The sequence below is a fragment of the Schistocerca piceifrons genome, chromosome 2 (genome assembly GCF_021461385.2).
Source record: "Schistocerca piceifrons isolate TAMUIC-IGC-003096 chromosome 2, iqSchPice1.1, whole genome shotgun sequence".
NCBI lineage: Eukaryota > Metazoa > Arthropoda > Insecta > Orthoptera > Acrididae > Schistocerca > Schistocerca piceifrons.
In genome coordinates this window covers 811,186,451-811,201,982 of record NC_060139.1, presented here as the reverse complement: position 1 = coordinate 811,201,982, position 15,532 = coordinate 811,186,451, and the positions used below count along the sequence as shown (strand labels likewise).

Here is a 15,532-nt window from a genome sequence, read left to right as displayed (position 1 = left end):
AGCTACATTTGATTAATTGTGTCGACAAGATGTAAGAACGCAAAATGGTGCACAGGATAATGGGAATTACAGTTGAAATTGCCACAGGAGGTCTACTGGTCCCCCGCCAATATTATGAGGCCCAGGGGTGAACGCAGGACCAGAAAAAGGGGACAGTAATCCAAAAATGACAACCAACAACTGTGAGGGAGTTAACGAAAACGTGGCAGTGAATTATTGGGGGGGGGGGGGGGGGATATTGAATGGTAAAACACGGGGCTAGTGGGTAGTAATAATCGAGGATATGTATATATATGTAAGAACAGTCCACCTATATCAAGAAAGGATCCTCATAGAGCAAGTACTCGAAGAATCAGATGGTATTAGACTGGTCCTATCAAGACTTTTATTAGTAGACAAATTGACAGAAGATAGCGAATTTTACTTCAGATACAGGTAGTGAGCGAGCGTGATAAATCGGTCATTGTTTAATGAAATCAAAGCTACCCCACACTGCCGCTATCCAGGGTGAATATTATTGATATTAATGGAATATAGTTTTCCTTAGGTAATAATACATTCTTCCAGTGTTTTTTGCTGATTGGGGGGGGGGGGGGGATTTTTCAGACGTTGTTTTTGTGAGAACACTGGACCAAGATTTGGGACAACAGTTAATCTTATATGAGGATCATATACCCATTGCCTCCAAAACATGGGAGGAGCGTATTCAAATTTTGCAACTAATGAGAAGCAGTTTCTAAGAAAAAGAGGCGACAGTTAATTTAAGTACGTGCGAGTTTCGTAGCAAAGAAATCAGGTTTCGAGGCCAGGTTGAGTCTGGAAACAGGATTAAAACTGACCCTTGTAAGTTAGAAACACATGAACTGTCCGAGCGGGAGATTGGAGCGGACGACCGTTGGTCGGTCGTTAGGTTGGTCGTCTCATCAGGTGATGTGTATTTGGTCTTTTTACTGTTTCTGGGCCTTGTCACTTGATCATTTTGCCGGACGTGGGTCGGTTCCTTCCTTGGGCAGAGATATCGTGGCCAATGGGCAAGAGTTACCTCTGCATGGATGGGTCCGAGCCAGGGTGCCCGGGGCGCAGTGTCTCCGAGTTCCGAACGGACATGGAGTAAAGTCAGGTTGGAGCTGCAGTCAGCTTCGGACAGCCAAGATTCGCCCGACCGTCGCCGACACACGTAACTTGAGTGGGAACGACCTCGGTTCGTCGTTCGGTCTGTCGTCTCATCGGACGACGTGTATTTGGTCGCCGACCACTTGTGGAAACTCTCTGTGTGTCGAATTGATTCGTTCTTGTTGTTCCACAGTGATTGCTTTTACGATTATTCGAGTTCTTGTGCAAGTGTGTGTACGTCGAATTGTGTGTAGATTCTGTGATTTCCACTGAGCAGATGAATGCTATCTGCGTACTGGAATAGGCAGTTGGTCGGTTGCGGCAGAGAGAACTGATTAGGTTGTTGGTTGCTTCTTCAGCCGTCCCGATTGTTTAGTGTTTCGCTTGGCTGCCTGTCTCGCCTAAACTGTAGTTAGAGTTTCCTCCCTTGTAACTCTTCTGAGCGTCACTGTTTGTTGTTTGTCATTGGTATTTTATTTACTCACAGATACTGTGCCAGGCCTTCAGCCGTGCATTAATATTGTCTGTTTTATGTTTAGTGTATGGCCTTCAGCCGAACTTCATGTCAACTATTTTAAGATTAGGCCTTTAGCCGTGTTTTTATTTAAAATTCTTGTTGCTCTGTATTTAGGCCTTCAGCCGCGTTTGTTTCAGAACTGTGACTTTAATATGTATATCATTGTCTGTAAGGTTTCTCTTTAATTATCTTGAATTCTTGAAACGGCCTTCAGCCGTGTTCTGTAAGTGAGTATCTTAAGGTTGTCTTTAATTATTCTTGAGTAATTGTTTGGGCCTTCAGCCGACAAGATACTTCAAGTTTTCTTAAGATGTTTTTCTGTTGTGCTGTGTGAAAGCTTATCTTTAAAGCCTCTATTTTATTATGTAAAGAAAATGTTCTTTATTGGGCTTTCAGTCGAAGAATTAACTTGAATTTTCCTTAATATGGTCTTTAGCCGGAATTTGTAAATACTTGGCTTTTAAAGAATTTCCGTAGCTGATCTGAAATATTATTTCGGCCTTTAGCTGAGAAGATATTATAATTTTACTTAAGTAAGGCCTTCAGCCGTACTCAAAATCCTGGTATTTTAGAAGCAATCATTTAAGCTTATTATCGAGAAGTTACTTGGGCCCTCAGTCGTGAACTGATCTTTGTTGTTTTAAAGAGAAAACTGTGCGTTGGTTTGAGGAATAAAGTTGTGTGTGTTCTTGTATAACTAACGGTAATAGACCTTGGCCCCTTTCCACAACCAGACCTGCTCTGTCCTGCGAAACCAGATTTCAGGTATGTCGCCATTCTACACACCGACGTGATTAGTCTTTTTTTTTGCCACTTCCCCCAATGATTTTAGAAATTCTGATGGAATGTTACCTACCCTTTCTCCCTTATTTGATCTTAAGTCTTCCAAAGCTCCTTTAAATTCTGATTCTAATACTGGATCCCCTACCTCTTCTAAATCGTCTCCTGTTTATTCTTCTATTACAATCAGATAAATCTTCCGCCTCAGAGAGGCTTTCAATCTACTCATTCCACCTATCTGCTCTCTGCTCTGCATTTAACAGTGGGTACGCCTTACAATCCAGAATCTGATTTCGGAAGCTCTGTCTGACTATGGTGTATCTAACTGAAATGTTCCCGTATCTCACGGCTTTTCCGAGTATACATCCGGCTCTATTCGCTGTTACGAGCTGAAATTTATAATTTTTACGAACATTTTTCTTGGAGAACATCGGTTTCTTTGTTACTTATTAGTGAACATAAACAGTCACAACAGCAACTGCAGTTAGCGTTCGTAGAGTTGCAGTGCCTGCTCCGTTCACTGTCATGGTCTACCAGCATGGTGTAAGGTCTGGAGATTGTGTAAAACAGACCGAAACTGGTAACCTCATAAAAAAATTATTACTGTTGTGACTGTTCATGTTCATTTCTGAGCTCAAATTTGTTACAGACCTCATTTAGTTCTTCCCCTCTCTCATTGCCTGTCCTAAGCCCATATTCTCTTGTAACCTTTTCTACTACCACTTCTCTTACAACTGCATTCCAGTCCACCATGACTATTAGATTTTCATCTCCATTTACGCGTTGTACTGCCCTTTCCATATCCTCATATATTTTCTCTATCTCTTCACCTTCAGCTTGCGACGTCGGCTTATATACCTGAACTACCGTTGTCAGTATTGGTTTGCTGTCAGTTCTGATAAGAACAACCTTATCACTGAACTGTTCACTTAACGCACTCTCTGTCCTACCATCCGCTCCATAACGAATCTTCTCCCTTCATACCATTTTCTGCTGCTGTCGTTATTACCCTATAATCATCTGACCAGTACTCCTTGTCTTCTTTCCATTTCAATTCACTAACCCCTACTATATCTAGCTTGAGACTTTGCGTTTCCTTCGTCAGATTTTATAGCTTCCCTTCATCGTACAAGATTCTGACATTCCACGACTGCCGGCCTGTGTGGCCGTGCGGTTCTAGGCACTTCAGTCTGGAACCGCGTGACCGCTACGGTCGCAGGATCGAATCCTGCCTCGGGCATGGGTGCGTGTGATGTCCTTAGGTTAGTTAGGTTTAATTAGTTCTATGTTATAGGCGACTGATGACCTCAGAAGTTAAGTCGCATAGTGCTCAGAGCCATTTCAACCATTTTTGAACCATTCCACGACTCGTAGAACGTTATGTTTTCGTTTGTTATCCAATCTTTTCCTCATAGTCACCTCCCCATTGGCAATCCCCTCGCGGAGATCCGAATAGTGGACTATTCCGGAACCTTTTGCCAATGACTCATGACATTTTTTCATTTACAGGCCACATGTGCTTGGCTACACCTTATGTGTCTTTAATGCAGTGGTTTATTGCCTTCTGCATCCTCATGCCGTCGATCATTGCTTATTCTACCGCCTTTAGGGGTAGTTTCCCACACCAAGGACAAGAGAGTGCCTTGAACCTCTGTCCAATCCTCTGCCATCTTTGGCAAGGCCGTTGGCTGAATGAAGGAAGTTTTCGGCCAGCATTGCTAATTATTAATCAAAATTTAAGCTGTGGGGTTCTAACCCAAGACTGATGAGGTTTTGATTACTAATCAAAGACGCTATCCTCAGACCACGTGTTGTCTTACACCAGTGACTTATGGGTGGTCTACAAGGCGCTTGCACGACTGATTCTTCAGTATTGTTCTTCAATTTGGGATCCTTACCAGGTGGGACCGATGGAAGAAGATCGGTGCGTTTCGACAGTAGAGACTCTTCCTGGTTGTTGGGCTGTGTGGCAGGCGACAGTCAAGCACGTATCCCACAGCTGTCTGGGGCGTCTCCAGACGCGTCTTCTCAGGTCACTGGGGATCTGTTCAAAGCGAGGCTCATCACTGAAGATAATTCTACTCCAGCCAATGAGATTCCTGGCTGAAGACGTTTCTGGAGACGCACTCCCGGTAGTGGGATACCAGCGCTATGTTGCCGTTCATGGCAGTCCATCCTGGGCTTACGTTTCAGCAAGATGAACGTCCGCCCGCACACAGAGAGAGTTTATACTGCTTGTCTTCGAGCTTGCCAGACTCTACCGTGGCAGAAAGGTCGTCGGATCTCTCCCTAATTGAGTACATTTGGAACACTATTGGCAGGGACCTGCAATCATGTCGGAATTTGGACAGAATTTCGCACGGTATCCCTCAGTAGAACATATAACAACTCTGTCATTCAATGCCAAGCCGACTTGATTGGTTAGGGGCCAGAGGTGGGCCAACTCGTTATTGACTTGCTCACTTAGTGAAGCCTTTCCTCTTAAATAAATCATCCACTTTTTCTGAATCTTTAATCACCTGTTCATCTGTAGAAGTATGTCACATCTTTTGATTTTCGTTTCATTTGGATAAGTACTTCGTGGTGCGTGTTTTTTTATCTTGCAGTTTCTTACATAGTGTTTGTGAAGGAGAATTAACTACTGACATTTTTTGCGACATCGACAACTCGTTTAACCGGAATATTATTTCATGTCTACTTTACACAGTTTACAATCACTCGAGGGTATGTAACTTAAACCATAGGCCTTAGAATTGTTTATGGTACTCACTGTTATAGTTAACTAATGGAGTACCTGGCGTTGTCTGGGTATGTATTTATTACGGTCTTCTATTAGTTAACCCCTTTCTTCCCCCTCTGTCTCTGTCCATGTGATCCTCCACCTCTTTATCCATCTATTCGTACTCCCTCTCTCTTTCTGTCTGGTTTTCGCCCTTCTGTCCGTCTATTCCTTCCCCCTCTATGCTCCCTCCACCCCTCCCGGTATGCCATGCCAATATCCTCTCCCTCTCTATCTCCTCCTCACCGCTTGTACGTCCATCTCCTCCTCTCAGCTCTCTCTTCCATTTCGTCCTCTTCCCTTTCTGTCCATTGCCCCTGCTCTACCTCTAGCTCTGGTAAACAGTATGTGTACCAAGGTTGGCTGAAATCGATCCAGGGATATAGCAAACAGTTTTTGCCCTTGAATTTACACATGTCGACTGTATTTCGTGTATATCTAACGTATTTACCACGTGTTTGTACATTTAGTTCGGTTGTTTTTCTCTAGCGAATTTCGCCCTGCAGTTTCATTTTATGACGTCGTATCTCCTGAACTACGTAATATAATTTTGCTCGTACATTCACTGCTGTATGTGAATAGCGCGTGCAGAATGAGTCCCGAAAATATCTTGTAGTAAGTAAGTATTAAATAGAAACGTCATGGTCGATGTGGCAGTTTTAATGCATGAATAGCAAAAATGCGGCAACATTCCTTTCATCATTTTGTGGGCGCTGTCAGTGAGAAAAAGTTTTGTAAAGGTTTCAAGGTGTATGTAAAAATTGAAGTACTCTGATTCTCTAATACTGGATGAATAAAGTCTGGGTATTAATGCGTCATGCGCTACACTTCTTCTTAACCCCCACAAATGTGTACAACGTTTGATTGAAATCGGAGGTTTAGAAAGGCGTGAAATGTACGTACATACGTACATTTTTATAAGATTATGGATTACACAGCACTGGTCGGTAAGACTGGTCCCTTACCTGTGATGCCTAATGCGACTCGCAAGTGCATATTCATAAGGATATTTTTAAAATGTATTAAAATTCGCAGAGACTGGTATTCATACTAGAACCATTTACCATTGCACTTAACGCCCATACAGTATCCGAAGGATTGGGAATTTTGTTTCTGTGCCTGGTCATGGAACGTTTGAAATGATTGAGAAAGTCCTGCAGTAGAAGCGACTGTCAGTCCGTGTGACAGCAACAATCATAAACAGAAACAGATAACATGTCTCTTGCGTCGTCAAATAATGAATATACGAAGATCAGATTTAGAAAGAAATTCTTTTGGTCTGAGAGTTCGATCGTTTGTGTAACTGCAAAAGGCAAACAATCGTCGACGTGGAGGCGGTAGGAACATAATAGAGTTTGGCTTGTACCGGTTAGGGGTCGTATTCTGAAACCTTCGTCCGGCTTGATAACCAGTTCACAGTAGCAACTATACAAGTCGCATCGTTTGACGTGGAATTGGAATGATGTGGCAAATTTGTATGTTTCTGGAATGCAAAAGTTTTATTAATGATAAAATTCACAGAAGGCGATAGGGAAGATTGTGTATTACGTTCTGATCTGGGGGCGATCTACAGATTGTAATGTTTGAAAAAAAAATACATCAGAGTCGAGATCGCATTTAAATATTTATTTTGAATAGACTGATTTAAATGCGATCTTGGCTCCGAAGTATTTCTTCACTTATTACAATAGGAAAGAATGTGCGACCAGTCGAAGATAGAAACAGGCACCATTATTTTTTAGTATGCCACCAATCTTAACATGAAGCTGTTTCTGTAACATTAGCTAAGTTCTGTGGTACTGACTGCTCTGTTAGACCTGAGGGAACTTCTTCGTTTTGTATCTTACTCTGCCTTCCTTCTGCATCACTTATTACGCCAGGTGGCGTGGGAAGATGACTCGCTGGATGGAAGACGAGAGATCATCCCAAACCGCTGCGTACGCTCTCTGGGCAAGAAATATATGCAACGTCATAACTGTCACGGCGTTTTTAAACAGGTGCTCAACATTATTCTGCTTTTTTTTAATTTGCCTTCTGAGTGGATTTCAAACAGCCATCACGTGCACAAGATAAGACGGTGGTCGGAAAACACTTGATACTTATCGCACAAGGGATGTATATATACTCCTCCGGCACTGTTGTCCAAACTATATCCGTCAGTTGACTGAGAAAAAGGTAAGGTTGACATCGCTGCTGCACTTGTATTGTATTCACTTTAATTCAGTGCTATCGCCGCATATACAGTGGGGAGCAGAACCTCACAACGAAAGTAGCTGTCGCATGGTGTATCTAGTAACGTAGATCGATGAAACTTGGACCGTCCGTAGAGAGAACTACTACATTATAGTACAGAAGGTAACTGAAAGAAATGAGCAATGAGACGAACATAAATGACTCATTTATACAAACACAATAAGTACACCACGATTCATGATGCTCCGTAGGACATCACAGAAGGCGGGACTTGGTTCTCTGTCGGGCACATGATCGCCACGGGCGGCAGTGCATGGCCTGCATCGTGTTACCATGCTGACCACAAGACCAGAAAGGCGTTCTTGTCGTAGGACGTTCCATTTCTGCACCAGCGCGGTTGGATGGTCGTTAGTGCATGCGGACGTGCTGCTACACGTCTCTCCAACGCTATCCACACGTACTCGATGGGATTTTAGTCGTGGGGAGGGGGGGGAGGGGGGGCGAGCAGGCCAGTCCATTCGTTGAATATGCTCTCCTTCCAAGAGCTCATCCAACTGCGCTGTTCGATGATGCGGTAGCCTGCCGTGGTGGCCGAGCGGTTCTAAGCGCTACAATCTGGAACTGAGCTACCGCTACGGTCGCAGGTTCGAATCCTGCCTCGGGCATGGATGTGTGTGATATCCTTAAGTTAGTTAGGTTTAAGTAGTACTACGTTCTAGGGGACTGATGACTCAGAAGTTAAGTCCCATAGTGCTCAGAGCCATTTTAACCATTTTTGATGATGCGGTAGCTCGTTGTCATCCATGAGAGTTTCTCATGGTCGAATGCACCCCTGAAAAGACGCACTTGGGGAGAGAGTGCAGTGTCACAGTAACGTTGACAGGTGAGTGTATAGTGAACCATATCGCTCTCCATACCGTAGCATCTGGTTCACCAAAACGATCATGTTCGACAATGCTGAACATAGCCCTCATATGGCGACAGGTGGGAACACGTAATGCAGCCAAGTATATTGTTGAGAGTAATGGATTGGCCTGTCCATTGTCCCGACTGAAATCCCATCGAGTACATGTGGGATGCGTTGGGGAGACGTGCACCAGCGACCGTCCAGCGTTGGAGGAATGGAACGCCCTGCCACAAGAACTCCTTACCAACATTGTGGACGGGAGGGGAACACGTTGTAAGCCCGCACGGCCGTCCGTGGTGAACGCACACCCTTTAAGAACCATGTCCCGCCTTTTGTAATGTTCAGGGAACCATCTTGAATCGCGGTGACTACAAAGTGTTTTTTTTTTTTTAATGGAGCTTTCATTTCTGTTGCCTCATTGTGCATTTCTTTCAGTTAATTGTCTGTACTGTACTGTAGTGTACTATACTACAGCATTTCTTACCATGAATGGATCAAGTTTGATCGAGCTATGTTACTTGCCATTGACACATCATGTGAAAGTTACTTCCTTCCTTAAGTCTGCACACCAGTGAAGTTGAAAGCTCATAGATGTTAATGTTGTTTCCTACTATCAAGTTTCCGTTCTAGGATAACATTTTTGAGCGTTTCTATTTTGAACAGGTATCCACACTATGTATATGTATATTCTGAATTGTCAAAACAGACTACAGTATAAAATTTGCAGTGCTGAGATGGCTGCACAGGTACGTTCCAGAAGACAATAAATAAGAAAAAAGAAAAATCGCCACTCGGGACAAACATAAGCGTTTGACTAACGGGTGTCACGTAGCCATTTAAGCGTTCGACTGCCTACTGTGAATAAGATCGCTGCAGAACTGAATGTTGGCTGTCAGAAAACCATTCCCATTGGGACTTTATGGTGACAAATGAACCGCTTAGTTTTTGAGCAGTCGAGACCGCCTCGACTCCTTTGCCTTCCCATGAGGTCTGTCCACTCTCCGTGCACTGGATGATGTTAACAACCATGTTGCTGCTCTCTGATCGGATATAACAAAAATTCTGGGCCAAGAAACACATTCATTGAATGTGGGAAAAACTTTGGTAAATGGTTGACGATCCAGGACACAGCACGTCGAAAAGAAATGACAGCAGCAGGAGAATCATAGGTATAACATACACCATATCGGCGAGTTCGGCAATAATGGAAATGTGTGGCTAAAGATATTGTAAAGGATGTAAGGATAACTGATCATTTTATACCACGTAATTTGATATCAAACGTACAGTTCGGCTTTGGAAGTCATTTAACAACTGAAAATGCTATATCCTCTTTTCTCTGTGAGGTACTGGATGCGTTAATCAAAAGGTTTCGAACGCTAGGCATATTTTTCGATTTAACTAAGGCGTTTGATTGTGTTGGTCACAAATATTGCTCCAGAAGTTGGAATTGGTTCACCTCTTACTTTAACAACAGACAGCAAAAGGTCATCATTAAAAGATCGTTATTCTCAGTGCTGAGAATGGCTGTGATGTGGGGTCTGAGTCGGGTATAGTCAAATGGGGGTGCCCCAGGGGTCAGTGTTGGGGCCACTCCTGTTCCTTATTTATATAAATGATATGCTAGTATTACCGGTAGCTCTAAAATACTTATGTTTGCTGATGACATTAGTTTGGTAGTAAAAGATGTTGTTTACAACATTGGCTCGGTTTCTAATAGCGCAGTTCATGACATAAGTTCATGGCTTGTAGAAAATAAACTAACACTAAAGTTCAGTGAGATTCATTTCTTTACAGTTTCTAACACACAATTCAACAAAACCCGACGTTTTGATTTGACAGAATGGGCATATGATTAGTGAAACTGAACAGTTGAAATTTATGCGTGTTCAGATAGATAGTGAACTGTCATCAAAAGCCCACGTTCAGGATCTTGTACAAAGACTTAATTTTTACGATTCGAACGTTATCTGAAGTAAGTGATTGTTCGTTACGAAAATTACTCTAATTTGCTTATTTTCATTAACTTATGTCGTATGGTGTTATATTTTGGGTAAATTTTGCAATTATAAAAGGATATTGTTGCCTCAGAAACGGACATGGTGTAAGTTGGCGAATCTCATGTCGACCCCTGTTCACTAGTTTGGGTATTTTGAAAATGGGCTCTCAATATGTCTATTCTTTACTGTCGTTTCTTGTTAACAATATCAGCTTATTCCAAAGAGTAAGCAGATTTCACTCAGTTAATACTCAGAAGAAACCCAACCTGAATTTGGGTCGGACTTCCTTAACTCTTGTGCAGAAAGGGATGCAGTATACTGCTACATCCATTTTTCCATTTTCGATAAGCTGTCACAAGAATTAAAAAAATTGTTAGCATATCGAAACTGGGTTCCCTCGTCCACTCCTATTCTGTTGAATAGTTTCTTGAAAAATAAGCTGATTCTTACTGTGATAAACCTTTTGCATTTCCTTTATGTTTTTGTCTTCTTTAAAGGCAAAGAGAGAAGATGAAGCGGTAGCCCATCATAGAGCCTATGCCTTCCGTCATGTATTTTTTGACTTTCAGTTGATAAAAAACGGAGGATTTTTTCTGGTACCAGTAGGAGGAAGGAAGGATTCGCGCTCAGCTAGTGAACGAGTGAGAAGCACGCCATTTTTAGCGAGTAATTGTAGACCGCCATTTTGGGGTTGCTATGAATTAAGTGAGGAGTATGTATTTCATATGTGCACCGTTTGGAAATATACAGTGTTGTTTTATTAACAGAAAGGTCGTGTGAGTTGTTATTTCAAATAGTACAATAATTACAAGAACTGAAGACCACCTGTGTACTTTGGAAAATTACGAAGATCCGATAAGCTTAATGGGAACACGGTCAAGACTTCAAAGGTGAACACGGCGACCAAACGTAGCATTATAAAGAATGGTAAGCACAAATCTACAGCGGAGAAAGAAACTACTTCGCCCTGCAAAATAATATGAACTAATACGAACTTATTTCCAGGCATAGCTCAGCTTATTGTGCTTGTCATTCATGCCGAAAAATTAATCTCATTAATTCAATACATTTTAAAAAGCCACGCATTTCAACACTTTATTATCATTTATTCCATTATTTTATTATATTATATTACCTTGTATTGTTGATTGCGTTTACGTAAGCTTATGGCTTGACTTCTGGGTTCATTAACATATTATTTTTATCTATTACTCTTATGTTGAAATTTCATGTACTAATAAGCTCCACGACCTTGGAAATTTGCTCGTCCATTTGATCCTACGGAACGTGACGTGTAAATATATAAAATAAGAAAAAAACGAGCTCGTGAACAATCAGAGAGTTACCTTATCCTCCACTCAGATACGTTTCCACTGTGAGACGTTCTTTATCGGTTTCATTCAGCAGCAACACTCAACTTTTAAATTGCACGATTTGATGGCTGAAAAGCACTTAAGAATGATGTTTGGAGCAAAGGGGTTAGGTGAACTAGATAGAAACTAGAAGCTACGACCGAAGATCGATTTACGGATTTTACATAATGTCAGTTAGTAATGAAAGTTGCTATGTTTGCAGGTTACAACCTTCACGAGAATGAGGACGTCTGCTTACATTGCTGTGCTGGCGCTGCTGCTGGGCACTGTGACGACTGCCGACGAACATGACCGCAGTCACCTAGTCGAAAAGCTGCTGCGCCTCGGCTCTGGACAACTTGCTGCAAAACTGCTACCAGGCCTTAAACTCACTCACGTCGGTGATGTTAGACCCATTTCCGGTGACGACCTGGAAGTCAGCAGACTCTCCTTCTCACTGGATTCTACAACCCAAGAGTGAGTACAACTTAGCGTTTGCCTAAAGGGTCCTAAAATTTCACTAGACATTACTTGGCGTTCGATAAACTGCTAATGTAGTCATGTAATCTTTCTAACCCTTTGACTGCTGTTGACGTGTTAACTAGCCATCCTCCACCAGTGTCCAGGTGCCAAGGAAGTGTTTAAATGCGACCCTTTCATTTTCCTTAAGCGCTACTGACGTGTTTTCGCGTCCATTTCCTCAGATACGCTAACTGCTGCAGACGAATTTCTTCCATATCCCAGTGAATAAAAAGAATCGCGTATATATCACACTACATATTTGTCTGTTTGCATGCTATCATTTGCAGAAGAAATCGGTTCGATATTTTGAGCCATTTAGGAAATATGACGATTGTTACGAACACATAATTCCCTAGAATGAGATTTTCACGCTGCAGCGGAGTGTGCGGTCATATGAAACTTCCTGGCAGATTAAAACTGTGTGCCGAACCGAGACTCGAACTCGGGACCCTTGCATTTCGCGGGCAAGTGCTCCACCATCTGAGCTACCCAAGCACGACTAACGCCCCGTACTCATAGCTTTACTTCCGCTAGTACCTCGTCCCCTACTTCCCAAACTTCACAGAAGATCTGATACGGTACAGCACTCGTGGCTGCCGCATCGCGGTCGCGAAGTGGGGCCGAGGCAGTGCCAGACAAGTTTTACAGTCTGACGATAATTCAAGGACTTGTAGTTTCAGCTTGTCGATGTCCACTATGGACAAACGGTAGTTACTGTTATTCTGAAGAAGGTTTGGTTATCCCGACTGAGACCTTGGTAAATTCTAGGTAAACGGTGCAACTGAGGCTGTTGATTATTAAAATTTAAATTAATATTTATACAGTTGCTAACAGGGCCGCGAAATGTTGAAGATATTCTCTGTTTACTATTCTCTGTTTACTATCCTCTGTTTACTATTCTTGCCAGCTGCACAGTGAAATTGTGCTGCAGCGTCACACAATCATCCATCGGACACCATAGTTTACAGTTTTCCATTTTTCGTCGATACCTGTACAAATATCGATTTGCAACCAGTCTGTACAACTCCTTCGTGGTGCGTCGGTTTTTTTGTGTGTTTAATGACATGCATGTCCGGTAGAACAGACACTGTGACGATTCACAGCTGCACGAAATACTTCGAAATTTATTCTCTGACTTTGAATCCCTAATATCAGTCGTATTAGGTACAGACCTATTACATAATATTGGCATACGAAAATCTGTGCCAGTCCGGGTCTCGAAACTGGATGTCCCATTAAACACGAGTGGTATCCTAAACCAGGTCGTCTGTCTACGCACGTTCCCTAGTCAGACCCAGAGCTCCATACGCCACACTCTACATCCTTATAACGTAATCAAAGTAATTTTACAAGCATTAGGTGATGAATTTGGTGGGCTACTATAGAAGGATGTTGACAGTATGAAGGATGTAGATCTGTGTCGGTCCGCTAACAGTAAGTAGAAAAGCCTGTTTAGATTCCGGGTCTGCCATAAATTTTCATATGTCAGTATTGGAAAGTAGATCTATATCTAATACAGCCTATGCCAGGAATTCTCAGTCAGCGAATATATTTCAAAATATATTTAAATCAAAGATCTATACCTACTTGGAAAACAAATATTTTGCACTGAAATTGGGGAGCAATGTTGCACTGATATTGGTTATCTCGTATAAATTATTACTAAAATATCAATTTAAAATGTTCTAAGATGAACACCATCTCGTGTTTAGAAGTTTAGAAATGAACATGCGATTGAAATGAATCAGGAGAGAGAGAGAGAGAGAGAGAGAGAGAGAGAGAGAGAGAAAATGTGACAGTGGGACATTATGGTGTCTTACCTAGCCTGCTGGCGGTAATATTTTCAGAGCTGCTGCTGGCTGCAGGCCGGTGATTTACTCTTTGCAAACAGTATACGTCTTGGCTGCATCAGAAATCTCACAAAACCTCTGCTGAGTATCGTTCTGTGCAAACAATAGTGAACAGACGATTATAATCTACAACTGAAAGATAATTACATTTAAGAACTGTTCGGCTTAAGGACGGGTAAAGGAACAGGAGATGCTATTCGACTCTAAGGAATAACTGATAGGTCTTCTGATACCCAGGAAAATATAGGCATGATTGTCCAGTTTTTATTGACTTTGTATAAATTTTTGATAGAGTACAGTGGGTTAAGCTTTTAGGTGTTCTGAAGCAAATTAGTTTACTGAAAATAATATGGAGCAATAAACAATCTGTTCATGACACAACAGGTAAAACTAAAGATAGAAGAATCGATGACAGAAGGAAAGGATCTAGGGAGGAGTTAGACAAGGCTGTTGTCTTTCACCTACTCAGTTTAATGCCTGTTTAAATGATTCAGCTGAAAACCTCTTTCAACAACAGAGTGGTGTGATAATGGAAGGAAGCATAATCGAATGCATAAGATTTCTTATGATATCGTGTTACAAAGTGGAAATGAAAAAGTCATTTAACAGTAATTTGTGAAAGGAACTGAAAGCGTGGAATGTCGGATAACGATAAATGTGCAAAAGACTAAGGCAAGGGTTTATGCAAGGCCACTAAGGACGACAGAAATGAAAATTTGTGATGAGTTAGTGGAACAAGTTGACAGCTTCAGGTACCAAGGAATCAAAATGACTAGTAGTATGACGCATAATTAAGAAACAAAGATCATTTAAGAAAAGATCAGTAAAATGTTTTGTATGTGGTGTGGCGTGGTATCGTCTCGAAAAATGGACATTGCTACGGAGAGAGGGGAAATGCCTACAGCCTTCGGAGATGTGGATTTGGAGGAGAAATGGACAGATAAAATAAATAATGAACTTGTGTTACACCTAATGAATACGAATAGACAAACGTTGGAAACAACTAATAGGAGGAAAGGGAAGTGGCTAGCTCACTGGATGATAAGAGACTGCGTAGTAAATGATACATTAGGTACATTTGCATGGACGAGAGGCACTGGAGTGACTTAGAGGATGAGTGGGGCTTAAATCCCTATTCAGCAGCCCTAATATCCATAATATGGTGACTGGCAAGACGACCAGATAAGACGAATATACCGTGCGGTTAAGGGCGCTGCAGTCTGGAACCGCAAGACCGCTACGTCGCAAGTTCGAATCCTGCCTCGGGCATGGATATTTGTGATGTCCTTAGGTTAGTTAGGTTTAACTAGTTCTAAGTTCTAGGGGACTAATGACCTCAGCAGTTGAGTCCCATAGTGCTCAGAGCCATTTGAACCATTTTTGAAGAAGAAAATACTAATTAGTAAACATCAGATTATGTGAATCATACACAGTTTCGGAAAGGATGGCGGAAAACTGAGAGGGCTAGAGAATGCTGAACTTGCAGTGATGGACCCCGCCGTATTGGCATATCACATCA

General features: G+C 42.0%; 1 protein-coding gene across 1 annotated transcript in view; it reads left to right on the top strand.

The window, feature by feature from the left end:
• LOC124775887 overlaps positions 1–15,532 on the top strand; it is a 142,935-nt gene that overhangs the window by 116,204 nt on the left and 11,199 nt on the right. Inside the window, exon 2 of the mRNA XM_047250721.1 lies at positions 11,865–12,118. Coding sequence (XP_047106677.1) covers positions 11,865–12,118 — 254 coding nt within the window. The remainder of the gene's footprint in view (positions 1–11,864; positions 12,119–15,532) is intronic.